The 21,062-nt window shown below is 41.4% G+C and overlaps 2 protein-coding genes across 4 annotated transcripts in view; both read right to left on the bottom strand.

Moving 5' to 3' along the window:
• LOC146656777 (adhesion G protein-coupled receptor A2-like) overlaps nt 1-13,792 on the bottom strand; it is a 39,760-nt gene extending 25,968 nt beyond the window's left edge. Inside the window, exon 1 of the mRNA XM_085424553.1 lies at nt 12,718-13,792. Coding sequence (XP_085280679.1) covers nt 12,718-13,007 — 290 coding nt within the window. The 5' untranslated portion in view covers nt 13,008-13,792. The remainder of the gene's footprint in view (nt 1-12,717) is intronic.
• Nucleotides 13,793-16,952: 3,160 nt separating this feature from the next.
• Nucleotides 16,953-21,062, bottom strand: part of LOC146656776 (PDZ and LIM domain protein 2-like) — a 32,171-nt gene continuing 28,061 nt past the window's right edge. For all 3 annotated transcript variants that reach the window (XM_085424551.1, XM_085424552.1, XM_085424550.1), the window contains 3 exons: nt 19,940-20,088; nt 19,175-19,286; nt 16,953-18,180 (listed from right to left, as the gene is read on the bottom strand). In XM_085424551.1, coding sequence (XP_085280677.1) covers nt 17,988-18,180; nt 19,175-19,286; nt 19,940-20,088 — 454 coding nt within the window. In that variant the 3' untranslated portion in view covers nt 16,953-17,987. The remainder of the gene's footprint in view (nt 18,181-19,174; nt 19,287-19,939; nt 20,089-21,062) is intronic.

The raw sequence follows: 21,062 nt of genomic DNA, 5'->3' as shown, positions 1-21,062 counted from the left end.
AATTCAGAGACCAATGGGAGCCAGATAATGAGACTAACTGTAAATGAGAGTCTCAGAGCATCGTTACTGAATTAAGTCTGGTTTAATTAGCCGATTTGATAATGCACATGCTGGTCTGTTTCACATAAATAAAATTTAATAAGAATTTAACCGTGAGGGAGCTGAACTCTGCTGAAAGTGGTGCAATTACCCACTTTTAGATTACAAGAGGCCAGCTTTGTGTGAGCTCTTTCATTTGTGTCTTATAGCTGAGCTGCAAAACCAGTGCTGATTTATTTTACTGCATTTTCCCCTTTAGCTTTCCATTTGAGCAGCTTTTTCTAGCCAAAGGTGCATTTCAAGAATATGTGCCATTCACAGAGGAGAACTAAGTGGACATGGCAGCACTTCTCTTCATATATACATCACACACATATCCCTCAGAGTAATGCAGACAGACGGGGTGGATCAACAAAATACTGCGGTTACACCAAAAGATGGATTAGAAAGTGCATTACCTAATTTAGCTTCCCAATCCCACTTACTCCATCCAAACACGGGCTCTAATGAATCAGACGCCATTACCCATCTACATTACACTGCTACTATGACGGGCTGGCAACTTGTGGAAGTTGTACCCCACCTCTCGCCCGCTGTCAGCTGGGATATGCTCCAGCACCCTCACAACCCTGAACCAAATAAGTGGTTTAAAAAAATGATGGAAGCATGCAGTGGATTACACTGCAATTTAAGCTCCCAAACCAGGAGAATCAAAATGAACCCTTCAGCTGCGGGCACGCCAGCGAGAAAGGATAACATCATCGGATGTGTCATAAGAGATGAGCTGTAAACTTTTAGAAAATGTTTCAGTGACAGACTGTGATGACTGTGATACTTTTACACCCACAGAAAAACATACACAACTTGCTAAGCTGAGATTCCTGTCTGGACAAACTTAGAGCCGTAATTAAAGCGGGCTGCCATTTATACATTCAGCGCTGTGATATGTGAGAAAGCCAATCTGGAAAACTTTTACTAACAGCAGCAATTAATCTTCCAGTCTTGCATGCAGAATGCAAGAGTGCGTCTATAAAAAAGCTATTTGCTAAATGAATGAATTGCCATGAAGTACTGCTGATGTTTGTTTAAGTGGAACACAATGTAGGCAATACAATTAAAAACAGCAGTCATTATTAATTATTTGAATTGATTTTTAAAAAAAATAAACCTGCAGTGACAGACAATAATAAGCATTTATACACCTGTACATATACACATAAGCTGTGAAGACATTCATTAGCAGCTGAGAATTGTGGGTAATGACATTTCATGAGGTGTGTTAACAGCGAGGAATTATATAAGTATTAAGTATTAAAGTAAATGTAGATTATTTGTTTAGTGTCAGTTTAAGGAGATGTAAATGTTAATTCAGGGGATATTGAAATGCATCAGTATGTGTGAACTGCATTATTTTTTTCTGAGGGAATTATTTATTCTATGCTGTGAAAATATTCACATTTTCATTTGTAGGACTGCTGACAGTATGTGTGGTTATGGTTCACAGCCTGCATCAGAACTCTAACTTTAAGAAAAATCCTGTAAATTTTACAGTAAAATACTGGCAGCAGGGTTGGCAGCACTTTATTGTAAAATTTAAAGTGACCATACTGTAATTCTTTTTACATTTTTTTTTACTGTATTTTTGAAATACAGCCTGCTTACTCTAAAATTGTGTATTTTTTTTTTACAGCAATCCATTGCAGTCCAGCTCTCTCCTCTAAGTCTCTTCCTTACTAACAGACACATTTTGTAGAAAGCAGAGGAGGAAAGTGGAGGGAGGAGGAATAAGAGCAGAGAGATCTCTCAGAGTGGGAGGCCAGTTGTGTCATCCTTGTTACAATAAGTGCTTTAAAAGAGGCTTCCAGATCGCACCGACTATTCAGCACATGGGTTATTCCTAATAGCTTAACCCTTTCAGACAGAGAGTCACCTAAGCCAGCAGTCCTGGGAGCCCCTTGCACCCTGAGCCTGTCCTAGGCAAGTCGCGGCACCAGATATAACAGAAAGACTAAATGCCCCTGAGCCCAACAGGCACTTAAACAGCAAATGCATGTCAAGATGTGAATGTGCCCATTGTGCCTGACCCACCAGTGGGCTCGCAGCAGCCACCAGGGAACGCTGCCAAGCTACAAGCCCCATTTACCGCCTGTCATGGAAAGGCACTTGCATGTAATTGCATGAAAAATATTTTTTATGAAATCATTTTGCAGACCCACATTGAGTAATTTAGTCATCAAACAGGGAGAAGAGGGTGAGAGCAGCCACATGAAGGAGTGGTACAGATTCCTGTCATTCGTGTATATGACAAAATAGATGAATTTAATGATTTATGCCAATAATTTTCTTGCATTACTCAGTTTTGTTATCATATTTATGTCCCTCAAGGCCTAGCGTGGGGAGTGTGCTCCTGCATCTGATATGCTGAACCGCTTATTATAGAGTGTACTGCATTGTGCTTGGGTTAACATGCAGGGCCAAGCAGTTAGGCTTTGTGGTTTGTGGTGTGTGTGTGTGTGTGTGTGTGTGTGTGTGTGTGTGTGTGTGTGTGTGTGTGTGTGTGTGTGTGTGTGTGTGTGTGTGTGTCTGTGTGCGTGCGCACAGATTTATATGTACTAGTGTGTGACCTATAAGATTTATTTATATGGAAAGTGTGTATGTTTAACTCGATGGGTATGTGTGTGTGTGCGCGCGCATAAGTGGTCCAAAAACTACTAGTCTAAAATTAAAATCTGGGTTTTTTAAATGTCTCTAATTAGAGAGGGGAGGACTGGAGCCTATTTTGAGAGATGTGGCCATGCACGCCCTTCCCATATGTGTGCGCACAGGCTGACACACACACACACACACACACACACACACACACACACACACACACACACACACACACACACACACACACACACACAATACACGATTTGGAGAGGAAGGTCTCCACTTCAAGTTGGTCTTATTAGACAATTCATCGAGTTCTGCTATCAGGAACTGTCTACCAAAAGCGCTTCAATATACAATTTATTAAAGCTGAGAAACCAGTGAACTCCAAAGACATAAACAAGTAGCTGCCACAAATATTAACAATCAGGGAACACAAGCTAAAATAAAACCGCCTTACTGTGAGGCTGCAATAAATTAGTGCAATATTTATAGTCAAAGACACGTCAAGACAAACCAAACTGGAAAGTTTATGGCTGGAGTGCAGGAACACAATAGTCAGTTTAATCACTGTCTAAAGTGTTTTTACACTTTTAATGAGGCAATTTAGTGAATTTAGCCATTTGAGACAGTGAGTGGAATGTGGTGTATGCCTGTTAACATTGTCTCATTGTTCTGTTTCATAACCAGCCTCTGTTTTCTGATTCCCAGCAAAGACTGCTGGGAAATCAGGCCGCGTTTACAAAGGCTTGGCTAAAATCTTTTTGCCCCAGATACTGAGTGCCTTTAGAGGAATCTGTGAGAAGGTTGTTTTTCTTTTTTCATTTCTGTGCAGCAGTAATGCTTTCTCGAATGACAGTCAGGGCTCAATTCAGATTTACCAACGTTTCAACACCAGAGGATACCACAGTGTATTAAATAATCAAAAGGCATCTGTAATAAAAACTGGTAGACCACCATTCTTTCCGAAGGAACACACATTCATACTGTATCTTTAAACAGCGGTTAAGCCATCAAGAAGATTTTAATCAAGGGTTATTGCTTTATGTCACAACTTGTTCAGTCACTTTAAATGTAGCTCTAAACCAGATCGTATTCATAGACAGTGTAAAGGATAAAACAATCCAAGCAACAGATGTTTAGTTTGTTGTGGCTCCGTGTAACAGCTTACTCAATAATACAATGGTTTTGAGTAACGATGAAGATGAGCTGCTGGTTGGTTTTATATACATGAGTACCGTTGATAAAGATACAAAAACACACTATCAGTATCTCTTTTTTATTTAACAATTTGTTTCTTAGGAAAAAAAAATGTGGTCACATGACGTTACCTCGGGGACAAAGCTGGGGTTGTTATTTCCCACTACTTGCAGTATTTATCTTTCCATCTAAAGCCCCTTCCACATATAAAGCAATTTATTTGTTTTCCATCCCTGTGCTGCTGATAGGGGAGTGCAAGTGAACAATATAAGCTCTGGTTGTATCGGTAATCATAGTTTGTGCGTGCAACACCCTCAACTTCTGGGTGATCCACTTCTACCACATGGCGATTGCACAGGTCGCCCAGTGGAAGGCAAGCTGTCTCCCAACAATTGCCATACAACTCAGATCGACTGCAATCACTCTAGGACAGATTGGCAAAGGTTTACACCTATACTTGCCATGTAATTTATAAATTTACAATCTGTCATCTATCATCATACAGTCTGGTGAACTCCAACATCTGTCGACAGCAGTCTTTACTCTGCTATGGAGAGCTTCTGCAAGCTAATGAGAGCCTCCAACCTGATGAACTTTGAAATTCAGTTTAATTCAATTTCATTGTATTTATATGGCACCAAATCACAACAACAGGCGCTTATAAAAGACCCCTACAATTATCCAGAGGAAGGATTACCATATGCAGTTCATTCACAGTAAGAGAGCGGTGGATAAGCTGCTGATTGAACTGCTTATTTGTTTGTGACAATGTGGCATTTAAAAACATTTTCAGAGGAGCAACCTATCTGCATGTGTTTCCATTCAAGCACACTGACATGACTGACAAAAGGAAACCCAAAAGCTTTCCTTGACTTTAAATTCTGCCATATGTTCATTTAGTGTTAGTACACAGACTAATGCAGACTTTTAGCTCTTAATTGTTGTGCTTAAATCCAGATTGGTGATAAAATGGCACTAGCCATGTCCAAAGCCATGAAGCACTAAGTTCAGCCTCTTTGCTCGACACGTTACTGTTCTTGCACATTCGATACTTTCTGTAGTTGCTGTATAATTGTCCTGGTCAACCCACCCTCTAAAACTGAAAGTGTAAGCACATTATTCATACTGATGGATACAGTTACTTAGTATACTCTAAGTAATATAAAAGTATATGAAATTCAGAAGATGATTGCACTGCATTGCCATAGATTAGTTCAAAGACACACACATGCATGCACACACACACATACACTCACGCAAGCCACAGGCATTCCCACTACAGACACCCATTATCTCCGTCCCATGTGTTGTCGACCCGGAGCAGGAACTTTGGGGGCCGCTGTGGTCAGACACAGGGAGCGGGAAGTTAGCGCTGGCAAAGAAAAGCCAAAGTCAGGCATTTTTGGAGTAAGATAAGAAGAGAGCAGCGAGAAAGGAAAAACTAAAATAACAAAAAGCCACTTGGGGGTATGAGATTACTATGACAACACACCGCTGTTTTTGCCAAGTTTTGGAACACCGGGGCCATTTAATCAACAAACACAACAAGGTGATAAGTGAAATGCACATTCATCAAGCAAACGGGCGGGCAGCTGCAGTACACACAGTATGACGGCGAAGACTCCCTCTCTGCTTATGTTACCTTGAACTGCAAGGACTTAATAAAATACAAGGCTTGTGTGGCACTGGCAGGTGCTGCAGCTGCAGTAGAAAACTCGGAGTATCCAGTGTCAGGCCGTTGTTTGCTTTTTTGATTTATTGCTGACCACGGCCACACCTAACATGTGTGGAGGGGAGTCTGCTCCCCCTCGTCTCAACACCTTTCCCCACATAAATAAACTCTTCAGGAATGCCCAGCCAGCACGCTCTCTCTTTCCCTCTCTCTCTCTCTCTCCGTGAACTTTCCCTGATGATAAGATGTCATTCGGGATGTCTCGTAGTCACGCTCCTATCTGACAAACACTGACTCACAGAGCAATCATAAACCACCGACACATCTGCTGGCCCTTGGGTATCCAGCCTCCCATTTGCCACAAGTGAGAGGCTGATGATGTGACTCAGAAGATAGCACAGCGATTAAAGGCACACAGATTAATACTGTAGGCAGCCAATTATACTACTGAGGTGAGCTGGCTTTGAAAAAATAGACACTCAGAGGGCGTAGCAGATGTAGCAAATGATATCGGGCTTCATGATGGGCAGATAAACAGAGCCAAAAATGAAAAGACTCAAACCAGATGAATGTGGGGTTAACAAAAAGGCTTCTCCATCACTCCTTTTTAGAGGCAGACTGCTTAGATGCTGGTGTAGCATATTCTTGTAGGTGTAGATTATGCAGGATTAGTTCAGCCACTGCTAACACTAGTAATATTATAGAAAGAATTTTAATATATAAATCCTGTAAAATTCTAATAATTATGCTGGTTCAAATGGAGAAGGAGCAACCACAACAGTGTAACAGGGCGTGTGCCGTACATTTTGCTAGCAGCTGTGAACAAACTAAGAGACTGCTCATGAGGACATTTGATAGAGAAACTATACGTAAGTTAGTTAAACAAACATGGTGAAAAGAACACACAGACAGCAGTGTTTTGTACTACAAGTGGATGTTTTTTTAATAATAATAATCAGCACACACTTGGAGCCAATTCAGTATTCAAACTGTAAATCTGAATAAATTGAATTAATAATCTCTTTGAGTCATTAAGCTTTAGAAAGCTGTAATCGGGTACTGTGTTTCTCAACATGACAGAGTCATGATCAGCATCAAATAGCTACCTTTTAGACATTTTCTCTTTTTTTCTCATGAATAATTTAAAAAACAAATGAATAAGCTGAGTTGGTCATGTCGATGGTGTGTTTGCTGGCAGTGCCACTCAAGCACACCATCTACATGAGATGAAGACAAAATGTGGTTGTAGGAGTAGCTCAAAAATCAAGCTTTTATCTGCTTTCTTGCTAAGAGTTGAACTGGTAAAAGTTGGAAGGGAGAGCCAACTGTTTTATGCTGATGTGTTGTCTGTTAGCTGTGCAAGAATGACCTAACGTAAGTTTGTGCAGGACACTGGACAAAAATAATGTCAAAGTGACCTAGGTCACACAAAAAAAATGTGACACTAAAGAGCAAAAACTAGTTTATCTCTGTATATGTGAACATAAAGTTTGCATCTCAAGTGATGCTGGTTTTAATGCAAAAATCATGCAAAAACATACTGTCTGAAGGAAGTAAATGGGCAGACATTCACTTCCATGATCCTCACTGATAAAAAATATTGTTGCCGTGGCTGAAATACTTTCATCTGAAACCCTTGACTGCCATTTAGCCACACTGACATACTGGGCTCAAGTTCAAGCACGCAGAGAGAGCAACTGCAGCTGTCTTGGATGGGGAGGGAGGGGGGACGATCACGCCAAGGATGGGCATGCTGCTGACCCTCACTCTGAGTATCTGAGCCCACTCGCTCAGGCTGGCATCCACTGAGCCACAGCCATCAGTCACTGACAATGATGACAAGAAAATACGCCAAAGGAGGAGCACAGCTTTGACTTGGGTACAAACCACAAGTTATGAAGCACCAGCACATTTGCACATGAGCTGCCACTGTACGTTCTCTTCATTTGTCTGTTATTCATTAAAACGCTAAAACAAAGACAGCTGCCCCCACGCTGCACTCATTTTTCTTTGGGTGTTTCAGGGCTATAGCATGAATCTGTAGGATACATATACCAGTTAGCTAATGATACATATATATTGCTTGCTTCAACACAGATACCCCAAACTGGCATATTTGCATATGTCTGCCAGCTGGTTGTCTGTGAAACATCCTTTTTCAGATGAAAGATTGAATGAACTCTTCCTTCTGCTAAGTTGTGCTTCACAGCCTCCCACATTTTCATTATTATTAAAGCCATTTTTGTCCTGTTCCCTAATGCAGTAGTAGAACCTACAGTATGAAATCTTCTGAAACAGCCTTCACTTCATACAACAAGAATTCTGTGATCAGTTTACGAAGAAAGTCTGAAGATGCTGAAAACACTGAAATAGCCGATACCGAAAGATTACAGCTTCTTTAGTCAGCAGAGCTAAACTTTCAACATAATAAACAACATTTGGCTTTGGGACACAGGGGTTGATGAAATTATGCGTATGTGGATATTCCATTAAAATTATAATAACTTGTTAGTAATGAGCCCATCAATCATTGTGATTAATGGGCTCATTATGCAACAGTTGGCATCCACACTTTTCAGATCAAATTACATTATTATTGGAATAACAACCTGGATGGGTTTTTTTGGAGGGGGGGTTAACAAAAATGCCAGATTTGTTATTCCAATCGCATACATAAACAGTTAGCTAACTGGAATTTCGAACTCTACAGCTGGACCAATTTATCAACGGGCCAAAATTTTAGGCCACTATTAAATATTTTCTGATCTATTGATATTGCCATTTATAACAGCAAATGACAGAAAATGAAACAAGTAAAGAAGAGACAACAGAAACACCCTTCAGCCAGGAAGTTGCATAGTTTGCCCACCAGGGGGCACTCTGCAACATCCCTTTTGCCAACAAGTGTTTGGAACTACAAACAAAACAGAGTCAGGCAGAATCACTAAATACCTACACATAACAAATGGAAGTTTTTTTGCGTTTCAGGTGTCTGAAAGAAAAAAAATATCGGCCGATATATTGGATTTTTAAATCATCAAATATCGACATTAGTCTTAAAAAACATACTATAGCTGTCAGGCTGAAGTCTGACAGAAACAGTTCTGTTTAGTCCCTGGTATTGACAGGTATGTAAGAAAAGTGTGTTTACACTCCAAACCAGTTGAGAGAATGGAAACTATGAACTTTTGCTATAGAGGCATAAGAGACAGCTTCTGTTAGAGATGTAAGCCGTTTAGAGTAGGTACAGATGTTCCTCCCTCTGTCAATAGCCTCAGTATAGTCTTCTTAGCTTTACTGGGAGCGTCCTGTGTCACTGAGCCTTCCTCCTGCCAATTCACTCATTTTCTTTTAGGCTATTTGGGATGCATAAAACTGGGGATATACCAACATTGGTGCCCATGTTGTCCCTACGTCTTTCTATGAATTACTGTCGGGGTCGTTAGGCTGGAACAGACATGTGAACAATGTCACCTTGTTCAATGTGGCATCCCCAGCAGATGTTTGAATGACTCAGTCCTGCCCTATTAATTCAAACATGTCCAATAATGACTGATGACTGGTACTTGAATAGGTTCAGACCTGGCATTAACACTCTCACTGGGTCTAGCGCTACCCTAATGTATTCCACTCCTCACTTTTATGCATCACCTTTAAATCCATTTTCCAAACAGCTTTTCTGACTTTTACCAGTACTAGTAAGGCCTGTACCATTCTGACTGGCCAGGTGTGAAGCACAACTAAATAACCTAAGCTTGGGGCATGGAGAAGACTGTGTAGAGAAGCTGGTGCCTTCAGTGTCTAAGCTGTAGAGATCTGCAGTCTTTTTTGACACAGATGAGTTCTCTCAGTTCATCCAGCTGAATTATTATGACAGAAACATCCAATCTGCTCTTGATAAAAAACAATATGCCAGTTGCATTAGAAAATGTCTCAGATTTGAACCTCCCTTGGCATTATCACAGACGAGAATTATTTCTTTTAAGTAACCAAAAGTTATTCGATTTTGCAGCAAATGAAGAAAGACTGTTTGCACTTCGTCAAAACAAAGTCCCGCGTCCATGTATGTCCTTGAATGCGTTGCCAAGATATGACCTAACTTCCTTTTCAACAGTTTCATTGCCATGATGAATAAAAGCTTTTGAAAATGAGAAATCCATATAATATCTTGGTATGAAGATGATCTGGTCCAGTTCTGATGAAGATCGGAAACAACGGAGCCTGTGAAATTTTAGCAAACTTAAAACACAAACCAAAAAAATTGATATCATATGGATTTATCATAGATCTTATGAATATTGGGCATATTGTTTAAAAATTAACTCCAGCTCCAACCAGCTGCTTCAGCGGCAGTGGTGTTACCCAAAATTGTAGTTTTGCATAATTCCGCTAACAGGCAAAGACAAATGTAACATCCAAAATATTAGAGACACGAAGTAATGTATTAAAAGTGAAGCTATGTTGATGCATTTAGGAGCCCTGCCTCCTCCTCTTGTGTCTCAACTTGGAGCTAAAGATCTGTTAGTCAGGGGATGGGGAGTTTTCAGTCTCCAGGGGCACATCCCTCTGAACTGCCTGCCAAACTTCTCCTCTCTCCATCATTTTTCTTGCTCAGCTTTCTTTCTTTCCCCTTTGATTTCCTCGTCCCACTTCTTCTACTCCTCGTATTCGACCTTCTTCCCTCGCTCCGGCCTCTTTTTAACCTACACCGTCTTTTCCCACTTTCTCCTCAACAGAACTTTTCACTTTCACACCCTTATCTGTTTTACCCTCTCTTCCCTTTCCACTCCTCTTCCTCTCTCTCAGCGATCCACCTCCTCTGCAGCCGTGCATAATTAGGCCTAAACACAAGCCTGCTCAAGCTCACATCTGGAAGAAGTTTGGACATGGCAGTTTCCTACCAAGACGACTAAATATTTAGGTTGAGAGTTACTGCATGTGGATGAACTCATGATAGAGAGCGGGGGGAGGGGGGATGGAGATAAAGAGAAACGAATGAAAGTGGGACAAACGACTGGAGCTCGATGGAGAAGGCTGAGAATAAATTTATACACCATTAAACTACTGATAAGCATAAGTTTAAAGAAACGGCGATGTGTAAACGTGACACACACTGCAGTGTAAACAAACTCCAAACAGAGATACTGACGAGCCATAGGAGGAGGTGATAATATTGGGGGGGTCAGGGGGGTGGACTGTTTGCTGCTCCTTTATGGATGGCAGGAGCAACAAACAGCCAGCTAATAGTTTTAATAAACAAATCGCCGTCGGGTTTTCCCATGAGGCTCAGGGGCCTCAGCTGGAATGTTCACAGGGGCCAGCTGTTGTGAATTACACGTAGCAGCCAGCCCCGGAAGCCCAAGGCCTGGTGTCCTCCAGCCTTTGCCTGCTCAGCATGGAGGAGAGCATTCCTCCAGGCTGCCCCAGAGAGAGGGCAGCAGGGCCTGGCTCTCAAGCCCTCCGATTCTGGAGAGGAGGAAAAGTGATGTAGGGCATGGAAAAAGCTCCTATGCCGCACCTGGGATACTGTCTGCAGTTTCAGAGCGTCTGTGGAATGTCAGGAATAACACGAATACCCACACAACTTCTCGCATTCCACATCTGGAGCTAATGTCACGAGCAACAGTGGGAACGCAGGCGCTTGAAAAGACTCACCGAATCCTCAGGAAAACAAACTTTCTAGACACCGTCGTTCCCGGGATATAGAGAAAATGGTGGATTGCAAGCGGAATTGTTTTCGCCTGGCAGAGAGCTTAATCAAAAAAGTGTCACAGAATGCAAAGCGCATGCACAAAACATCTTAACCAAAGTTAGGTGTGGGTATAGGAGATTATCTTAAGTCACCTCAACCACTGCCACCCGAGCCATTTCACCTCCTCCAGCTTTTCAGCAATGTGTTCCCCAGATGTTTATCCTGCCTTTAATAAGCAAGAAACATAAAGCCCTATAAATGGACTGCTGGCTGGCTTTAGCTCTCCTGGGCATAAATCCCCTCACTTTACCTCATATGCTTTCTCCAGTGGGGCAGTTGAACATGTTTTTCCCCCTGTGACGATGTGCACTTAGCATTTCTCCCGCTGGGTCAGAGTACAGAGACACTAACACACTGTGGGAATGAGCAATGTCTTCAAAAGACTGAGCAGCTGTGAAGAAAGTGGTGTGTTACTGTCCAAAGAAATGTGTCACTAATAGATCGGTAGGCCATCAGTCATGGGCAATAGTGTACTTTGGCCAGTGATGGTAGTGCTTTCAAGTTTGGTCCAAAACAGACCACACAAATAACTGCTTTATAATTACAAATATGCAACTATTCTGGGTCAGGATTAGTGCTGTCCAGCTCTCGCCAGATGTTTTTTTTCTTCCTCCCTTTTCAACAGAAGGAGATAGTGAGGCAGGGTGTTGCGGCATTTAAGGAGCCGCCCACCAGTAAAGCAAAGACTCAGACATAAAATACTTATAATTTGTTTCTGTTTATTCTAGTTCTGCGAGGCCAAGTCAGCTGGGCCATGTGCACGAGCGGCGGCGGCGGTGGAAGAAGAAGGAGCGAGCTGAAGACAGGGCGTCTAGCTGAGTCTAATTTAAAGCGACAGAGTTGTGTCAGAGAGGCAGGGCCAGATGATGGCTACAGTCAGCCCTATGCCCTCTCAACGTTTGTTTTAATGGTTTGCAGCATGGCAGCGTTCAGCCCAGCAGTTAAAGTAAATCAAGATGTAAGCGCCTAACCTGACAAGTCTTATTAACTCAGAAAGCCATTAATGTAGGTAAAACTAAGGTCAAGGGGTCATCGGTGTGTGGCTCCCAGAATACTTAAGCCTTAGATGATAATCACATTGGGAGTACTTTTTAAGAATGAACAACTAAAGGTGACTTCCCTAATCCTATAACATGGACATCCTGTGACTTCAACTTAATTTAACTATGGAAACAAGTTGTTTAAAAAGATTGGATAATATTTCCCCTCCAAAATGTTTAGGGGACATTCAGAAATACTATTATGAAAGCTGAGTGACACCAGAGAACAGAAATGAGGCCTAATTGTACCAGTGACACCAGTATGTCAGGCCCAGCCTTCAAAAATCCAGCCTTATGATAATAATACACTGTTAATTCGTCAGTTTGAATGTTACAGTGATGCTCAAAGTGTTCCAACTCACAGAGTGACGGTTCTGTTGGGCAGCAAGCCGGGATCCGGAAGTTCAGTCAGCTCCCCCTTGCTGCAGCTGACCCTGATCCCCACAGCCTGGACGCTGTGCAGTTTGGGGCGCTCTTCCGCGCAGCTGCAGCCACTGGTGGAGGCGAGCAGCCCCGGGCAAGCCTGGTAGAGCCTCGGCAACAGGAGCAGCATCAGTACCAGACGCCCCGGCAGCAGAGGGATGCCAACGCCGGGCGCAAACATTGTCCTTCGGCTGGATCTCACCTCAGCTGCACCCCAGCCTCCAATCATCCCATATCTGCAGCATGGAGCTTTCAGTGGGTGTAATGTGGGCGAGAAGAAAGTTGTAATAACAACAACAATAATAAAATCAGCTTTCAGGCCTTGAATGAATGGCAAGGTTAAAGGATCCGCTCAACAATGGACACTCGTCATCCGGTCATTCCAGAAATATTCAGCGCCGTTGATTTTTTCCCCAAGTGTCCCGTTATGTCATGGCAGCCCGGGCGCACAACTCCCTCTGGTCCAAACGCTTTTAATAAATCCAAGAGATGTGTCACCCTCCAAACGTCCACAACAGTTAGAAAAAAAGCGATCCAATATGTCTCTAAAAAGTTGATGGCTGTGTTAATTACCTTTAGAGAAGTGGGAGTGTCCAGATTACCGTTATCTCGCCTTCTGCGAACTTAATCCAGGGGTTGGTGAGATTGACGGCTGAGCAGTCACATCCACAGCCACGCTGTCGTTTATATGAACAAAAATTAATTCTCTTTTTCACTTGCTCGCATCTCTTGAAAGTTTCCCTCAGTGTTTTCCTCCAATCCCTAAGCTCACCGTTGCTTACTCTCATGCGCAACTTGAATTCAGTTTGAACTTGTTGGAAAAAAGAAACAAACAAAAAACAGCAACTTTTAGTTCGTTTAGAAGTGAGCTCGGAGCTGCGGTGTAATTCCCAGAATCTAGCGGTTTTGCTTGCTTGCCTCTGTCACACTCAAAAATCACTTGGTTACTACCCCAAGTGCGCCCATTCCGTCTTCGTCTGCGCCCTGGTCCCCGCGGTCCTAGCGCATCCGGATCTGCACAGAGCGAGACAGAGAGGAGGTTCCACATGTGACCGGGGAGGGGGTCAGGGCAACGACGACTCACGTTACACGCCTTCACAAAAAAAAAAGAAAAGAAAAAAAAACATACGGCCCATTAGGTTTAATATTATGGATATGAGTTTGCCTAAAACCCACAAATATTTCCCCTATAAGCAAAACTGAAATAATTATCGAAATAATTAGGCCTAGTTATTAACTCAACTTTTGGCTTTTATCCCATTACAACAATAATACGTTCAATGATAAATTCATCAGAAAGGGAAACTGCTTTTGAAAATGTTGATCGGCCTGGGTGTAAAAGTCTGAAAGGCCTTGATTTCAGTGCCTGCCTGCACCGGGAGCCTAAAACTAAAATTATGAATGAATGTGGAAAGCCTTCATTGTATTGTGCCTTTGGAGCAGATCAAAGAGTTTTCATTCAATCGACGGGAAGCAGAGGAAGCAAAGACTTTTACAGATACGCTACGGCAAATGTGATATTGTTGCTGCAGAAAGAGTTATGATTAGAGTTATTGATCTTTAAAATGTAGACGTAGAGAATGGGGTGTCATATTGTAGATGATAACTTCTAGATTAATGGCATGTTTTCTTTTGTTTCCGTGGCTTCTCATAAATGCTGAAACTGGAGTGGCTGGCACAAAGAAGCTGTCAGGGCTCCAATACAGATAAGCTTTTTTCAGTCCTATTCTATCAAATTTTCACTGAATGTTCTTCCTCAATTATTCTGAGATAATAAAAAACATTAAATATTTTGTTGAAAGAACTATATATATATATATAGAAATATATATATATTTATTTATTTTACAGAAACATTACATTTCTCCCCTAAAAGTAAAAGAATCCTTCCTCTGGCTCTGCTGCTCTTTTTTTCTCCCTGCGTGTATGGAAACTTCCCAAAATACAATATTTCAGTTTTAAAAATACCTTTTGATATACGAGAAGCTCAGTAGGATGGAAACCGTGGCGATTCAAATCTGGAGAGCATTTCAAAATATGAGAAGGTGAAGCAGGAAAGCTTTTGAAACGGGATTTTATGCAATTGGGCTTGACAACTATTCACCGACATATCCAAACTGCAGGCACCTCAGTCATGCAAGCAGCCTGGCAGTATAAAAGCGCACTGTGCTCTGAACCACACAGTGGACCCCTGGTGTGTTATTCCTGTATATGATACTTTACGTCGGGAATGGGCTGAAAAAGCCGGTGCAATTATTGAAAGAAAGCACAAGGAGTAGATGGGCGCCTGTTCAGCAATGAAACAGAGGGCTGTTTATCCAAGCCGTTAAATAAGGCTTCAAGTACAACACCCCCGTCCAGCTCCACAAGGCCCAGATCTCTCTCATCTGGAGAGCACAGTTTCCATTTTAAAATGTCACGTCCCAAACTGCACATTACATCAAATTGTACTTAATGGCATCCAGACAAACTTTAATGTCGGTCCAACATTTTCTCTCCATGTACTCCACACGCTCTCCCCCTGCTCCTTATAGCTTAGCAAGCAAGTCTCTCCTTCTTCCCTGTTCCACATCTGGACTCCATTCCAGGTGGAGTTATTGAGAAAGGGGGAGAACATCACGAAGGTGGAAAACAGAGAAGGTTGGAGGCTAAAAAAGCCAAAAAACGTATAGGGTTGAGATTGTGCCTCAGTGTCGATTTTGGCTGATGTTATACAAGCTTTTTGGGGATGTGTGACAAAGGCTGAGAGATGGTTTTGTATGTCGGTCGTCTTCTACAAATCCCACACTGGTAGATAAACATGTAAAACAATGGGGTTTTCAGCACAATTAGAGAAACCAGACCCACTGACTGCTGAGTTTCAGGCAAAAAGTCCGGATTTCTGCCAATGGATGAACAAAAGAAAACTTCCAGCCGGGAAACAGACGTCAGGCGACCTGCTGCCGAGTGTTTCTCGAGGAGCTCGTGACATCTAGTGGTGAGATCCGCAGCGCACTCGTCACTCCTCCACTTCTGCACATTTCCTGGGTGAATGGTTTTATTTAACACTTTATGAGAACATTAAGCTCTTTACTTCTACATTTTTGAGGGGTTATCAAACGATGTGGTGCTGTACTGTCAACACTCATTTATCCGAAGTCTTTCAAGTAAATTTAGAATTTAATCCAATATAATGCTGCAAAGGAGGTTTATCTTTGTAGTCATTGTATAATGATCCACAAATAATGCAGAAATCAATTCTATAATTGCCTAGTAACCGAAATCATAGTACACTCGCCTATGCTTCCCCCCACTTGTTTATATAAACATACCATCAGATTTCTCCACGAAATGAATCAGCTCATGTCCATATTTTGTTTCTAATCCTGCGCAAAGATTTTATAACTGAGTTTAAAAATCTTAATCCATGTGTAATTTGAGTTTTATCGCTTTCATAAGTTCATAAAGAACAAGTCTGAAACTGCAGTAATACTGCCGTCTTTTGGTCAGGAACGTGAATTACATAGCTGTTACACAGCCTCAAAGGCAACGCACGTCATAACTCTCCCTCCTCATGTGCTGCATAATTATATCAGACATCTCTTGTCATAGACGTGGGTCTCCCAACAACTTTGTAATGCTCATTCAGTTACAAGACCTGGATGGCAGATAAGCTTGTGGGAAAATAAAAGCATCCAAACTACCGTTCTAGTTTCCTTTTTGCCTGGTCTGCTATTCACAAAGCATGTTGGCAGATTTTTAATCTGGATGCCTCTTCTGACACAAACCACCCCAAGGGATTTGTGTCTCCTCCTGGGATGAACTGCAGAGCTTTTACTGGCACTGCACTATGGAGCCACTAGTAAAACAATTAAATATAATGACAAACATAATCCCTAGATTGTGTGCGATATAATATGTGGAATAATAAATATGCAAAAATGCATTTAAATAAACTGTCTACCTATCTGTACAACTTCTACTACAAAGAGATGTTTGCAGTTTGTGTATGTCACAGACCTTGTTCTACATTCAAAAATGTGCAGTAAAGAACCAGCTTACAGCAGCAGTTAAACTCTTTTCTGTGCTACTTTTGGCGAAACTCTTTCTGGTGTTAATATGGGAAGAATAAATGTTTCAAGTTGGCAGACATAGTTACATTAAAGAAACAATAACACATCAGGAAAACACTGCATACACACATACACATTTTGGTACACACAACTGCAAAACAGTTATTATCGCTGAGGAAGCTTCAGGTTGTGCGAATTTATTAAGTGCCACATGAAATGTGAACATTATAGTGCATCTCTGAGTACTGCTGTAAGTGTAGCATCATCGATTCTTTTCACACTATATGTCCTGTGCATACATTATGCATTTTAAGTGATCTACATTATAGAATACATTTCAATCACAAACATCAAAAATATTTGCATATTAAATGAAACTCTAGTCCCTCAAAAGGTAACAAAAACAGCCACAAAAAAAAATCCCCTCATTATTTATAAATTCAGATTACAAAAGAAATACAGAAAAACTCAGGGGTTTTTGGCCTGATACTAAATTTGCAACTCCTGTGTTTGTAACAGTGTGAACACCCTTTCCCTTCTTCCTTTCTGCCTCTCACTCTCACATGTGCACACACACCCACAGATGAAGGGAACGCCTGAAGAAGCCGCCACACCCCTGCATGAGAAAGTATGCACACATACACACCCACACAGCACTATCTGTGTACATTACATTTTTTAAAAAGGCATGCAGTGTAAGTTTTCTTTTGATCCCACTGTGTCAGCAGAAAATTTAAATGAAGATCCTGATCCTCAGAGTCAGCCCTGTTGAGTTTGTCCAAAGCAGTGGTGATTTGTAAATCTGGCCTTAGCATAATGTCATGTGGCTTGAGTCCATGGCAGCTGTGAATCATTAGGCCTAAGAATAACCTAAAGATGGCACGGAGGCTGGTTAATTTAAAAAAAAAAGAAAAGAAAAAGAAAAGACAAACAAAGCCCCATTTCTCATACATTTACAAAGAAGGCAACAAAGTGTATTATATTACTGCAAAGTATGGTTAAATGTGATCAGAAAAGAGCATCCTCGACCATATTGTTGATTCATCTCCACCTCCGTGTATCTTCCCAAGATCTAAAACTCAGTCAGATGAGGTGGATATTTAAGCCAAACAGGCAGCCCTCTGTGTCCACAGTGAGGCAGGGGTGGAGTGGCAGACTCAGTGGTGAGGGGACACGGTGGCTGGGGGGGAGCTGCCCGGGCCCTGGTACCTTTCTTTGGCGTGCTTCTCACAGTACATCACATCTCCAATCCAAAAGTGCCCTCGCATACTCAGGTTAAGACCGCAATCTGTGCACGTGTAGCACTCGGGGTGGCGGAATCGATCGTCGTTGATGCGCACGGCCTGTGAGCTGCGGAGAGATGAGCGCAATCAGGCACCAAGAAAACAGACTAGATGATCGAACGGTGAAATGATGAGTTTCAACAATCAGCACAAATAATCACCATGCTAAAACAAAACAGTTAATAGACCCGCTTGAACTGTCTACAATTGATGTTTCAGACTCCATTTGAAATTTTGTCTATTATTTTTCCCCCACAAATCGTTACACAGCAGACCACAATGGCAGTGTTGTGCACCAGGTAAACCAGAAGCATTCGTTCACATATTTCAGTTTCACCAGTTTATTCTGGTCATGTTAAGAGGCTCATGGCCTTCAGAGTATGACTCAAATTGGAGGTCAGATAATTTAAAATCAGTGATTTGATGTGCGAGTTTCACGGCAACTCATATCCTGATCTCATATACATCTTTATGATAATCTGATAACGATTAAGTAGTATATTATATATATAGTATTATATTCTATAAACACGTGAAGCCTCAAATAAATAAAAAAATAAAAATAAATAAGAATTCCCTCCAGAAAAGGATTTTGTATTTGTCATGTACACACTTCTCTATCCTGACTAGTCTTCCAGTTCCAGATAAATATTACCATTTGCAGCCAAATACTTAAATCTTTGTTCATTAAGACCCAAGTATTTTGCTTTTGAACTATAAGCACAGTGTCTTCTGTCTTTTGTTGAGGAACCCGTTCTCTTCGGTCACTCTACCATAAATGGCTGAGTGGTGCGCATAAGAGGGGAGCGGAAGTCTGACTCTCGTCACCAAGGCAAACACCTTTTGTCCATAATAGCTCAATCTGGTTGGGCTGGCAGGTCTAGAAGTCTCATGTACCACAGCTCAAGTGTGAAGGTTTTGTAATTGTGTAGCATCATTTGCAGATTTATAAGTAAAACAAACCAGCATCAAATCTTCTGAGTCTGAGACACAAATATATTATTATATCAACGGCTATGTTATCCAATTAAGCATGTAACTGCAGGCGACCACAGACTTACACAATTTTGGTACCACACCTCTCGCAGGTGTGGTATTTGCTGGTTCCTCCCACTGATGTGGTTGCTTTGGGGGCATTTGGTGAAAGATTTCCTGGAAACCTCAGAGCTGCCTCTGGAGAAAAACACACACACAGAGTTGCTCATGATGAAGTTTTGACACGCTGCGTCTCACTGCTCAACACATCAGCACTCTGTTTGTCTTCACTGTCCTCTGTCAGTGCAGCTTGTTTATGTTTCCGGTAACTGTCATCACAAGGTCGTCGCCTATGGGACACGCTATATGAAATTTCCAAATACTGGCCATTATCACGTCATGAAAGAATGTTATCACTATCTGGATTTATTTTCACTGCCAAAGATCAAAGCCAAAGGGGAATCAGACAGATGTATTCCATGATAACATTTTTATGACCCACACACTGCAGAGTTGTGCTCCTCATGACAAACATATGGAAGTGCATATGGTTCTGAATGATGCACATTTGTCAAGGATGGTTTCAAGGTGGAGATGTGGGCAGCAAACAGAAACAAGAGAGGAAGTGAATTATAAAGTACTTGATATAGCTGACAGATGCAGAAAATAAGTCTCAAAGCAGCCAGTCCACATGGATAAAATCTCTGCAGTCACAAAGCCCTTTTGTGCTCAACTAATACCTACTGCCACTTTCTTGTGTGTTCTAACATACACACACACACTTTTATATTTATGAAACAATGTGCACTTTTGTCTATAAAGGATGCTCTTTGGATGAATGAGCGTCTCACCTTTTTCGTCAGCCTCCAGGACCTCTTGCAGCATTTTAAAGGTGTTGGACTGACGAGGTGGATTGCGGGACTCCCTGTTCTCCTGGATCATCTTGTACACCTCTGAGTCTGTGTCGAACCTCTGCATGGCAAAGTCAGAACTGGGACTGCTGTAAAACAAACCAATAATAATCAGTATAGGATCTATTCATTTATATATGATTTAAAATATATAAATGTGTATGATACGGTGATATTAAAGCATTAAAGTTTGTATTATGACTGAATAGATAGACATAAAACCAAGTCACCAATAATAACTTAAAGCAGGCCTCTCCGGCTCTCTTTTGTACATTTGATTTTTGCTGCACTTTGGCGTGTTGCAATTTGCACAAGTTTGTGTTGAGTGTTTTGGCTGCAGTTTTGCAGGCAGAAGGCAAACTTTATCGGATATCAGTTGGTTCCTCTATGTAGATGTAAAAGTTTTTTTGTTGTTTTTTTTTTTTTTAAATAGTAACTGAAACTGAGTGCTGCTCATTATGAATGTCTGCTGTATTACACTCTGACAGAGTGCAGGCAGAGCAGGACGCATGAGCCTGTGAGTATAAGCTCAGGGCAAATCAAAGCTTTGAGTTAAGGGTAACTCTCTCCACACACATATTTGCAACTCATCACATGCATTTGCAGATTCACCAGAAGTGTGTTTGTAAAGAGCCAACTAAGAGGCCCATCTAAGTTTGAACTTCTTTAGCTGTTGCTCAGAACAGCGCTTTTATCTAATCTAAAATGGTAAAACAACTTATCTGATTTATGAGATTTCTGCCATATTTGTTCCTAAATCAATCTATATTGGCAGGTACTTCCAATGACTGCTTCAACAGCTCCAACATTGTACAATAGCAGAGACAACACCCAGACCAAACCAGAGAATTCTCCCCTCTCATCAAAATTTAAAATATGATATTACAGTGGGAACTGTTGAATTTATTGATCAGGGGATTACTGTTATTTCAGGAAGGTTCTTGGGAAATAACTAGTTGATGCCAAGAAAAGCCATACAAGTATGATCTGGTATGATTTCTATATGAAATGGCATGTTTATTTCTACATTAATAGCAACTCTGTACAAGAATTCAAACAATAT

The sequence above is a fragment of the Rhamphochromis longiceps genome, linkage group LG12 (assembly GCF_057381845.1).
Source record: "Rhamphochromis longiceps isolate RC_006_pf linkage group LG12, R_longiceps_female_GT1.1, whole genome shotgun sequence".
Classification (NCBI taxonomy): domain Eukaryota; kingdom Metazoa; phylum Chordata; class Actinopteri; order Cichliformes; family Cichlidae; genus Rhamphochromis; species Rhamphochromis longiceps.
The sequence above is the reverse complement of the archived record's forward strand: the minus strand, read 5'-3'. Positions and strand labels throughout refer to the sequence as shown.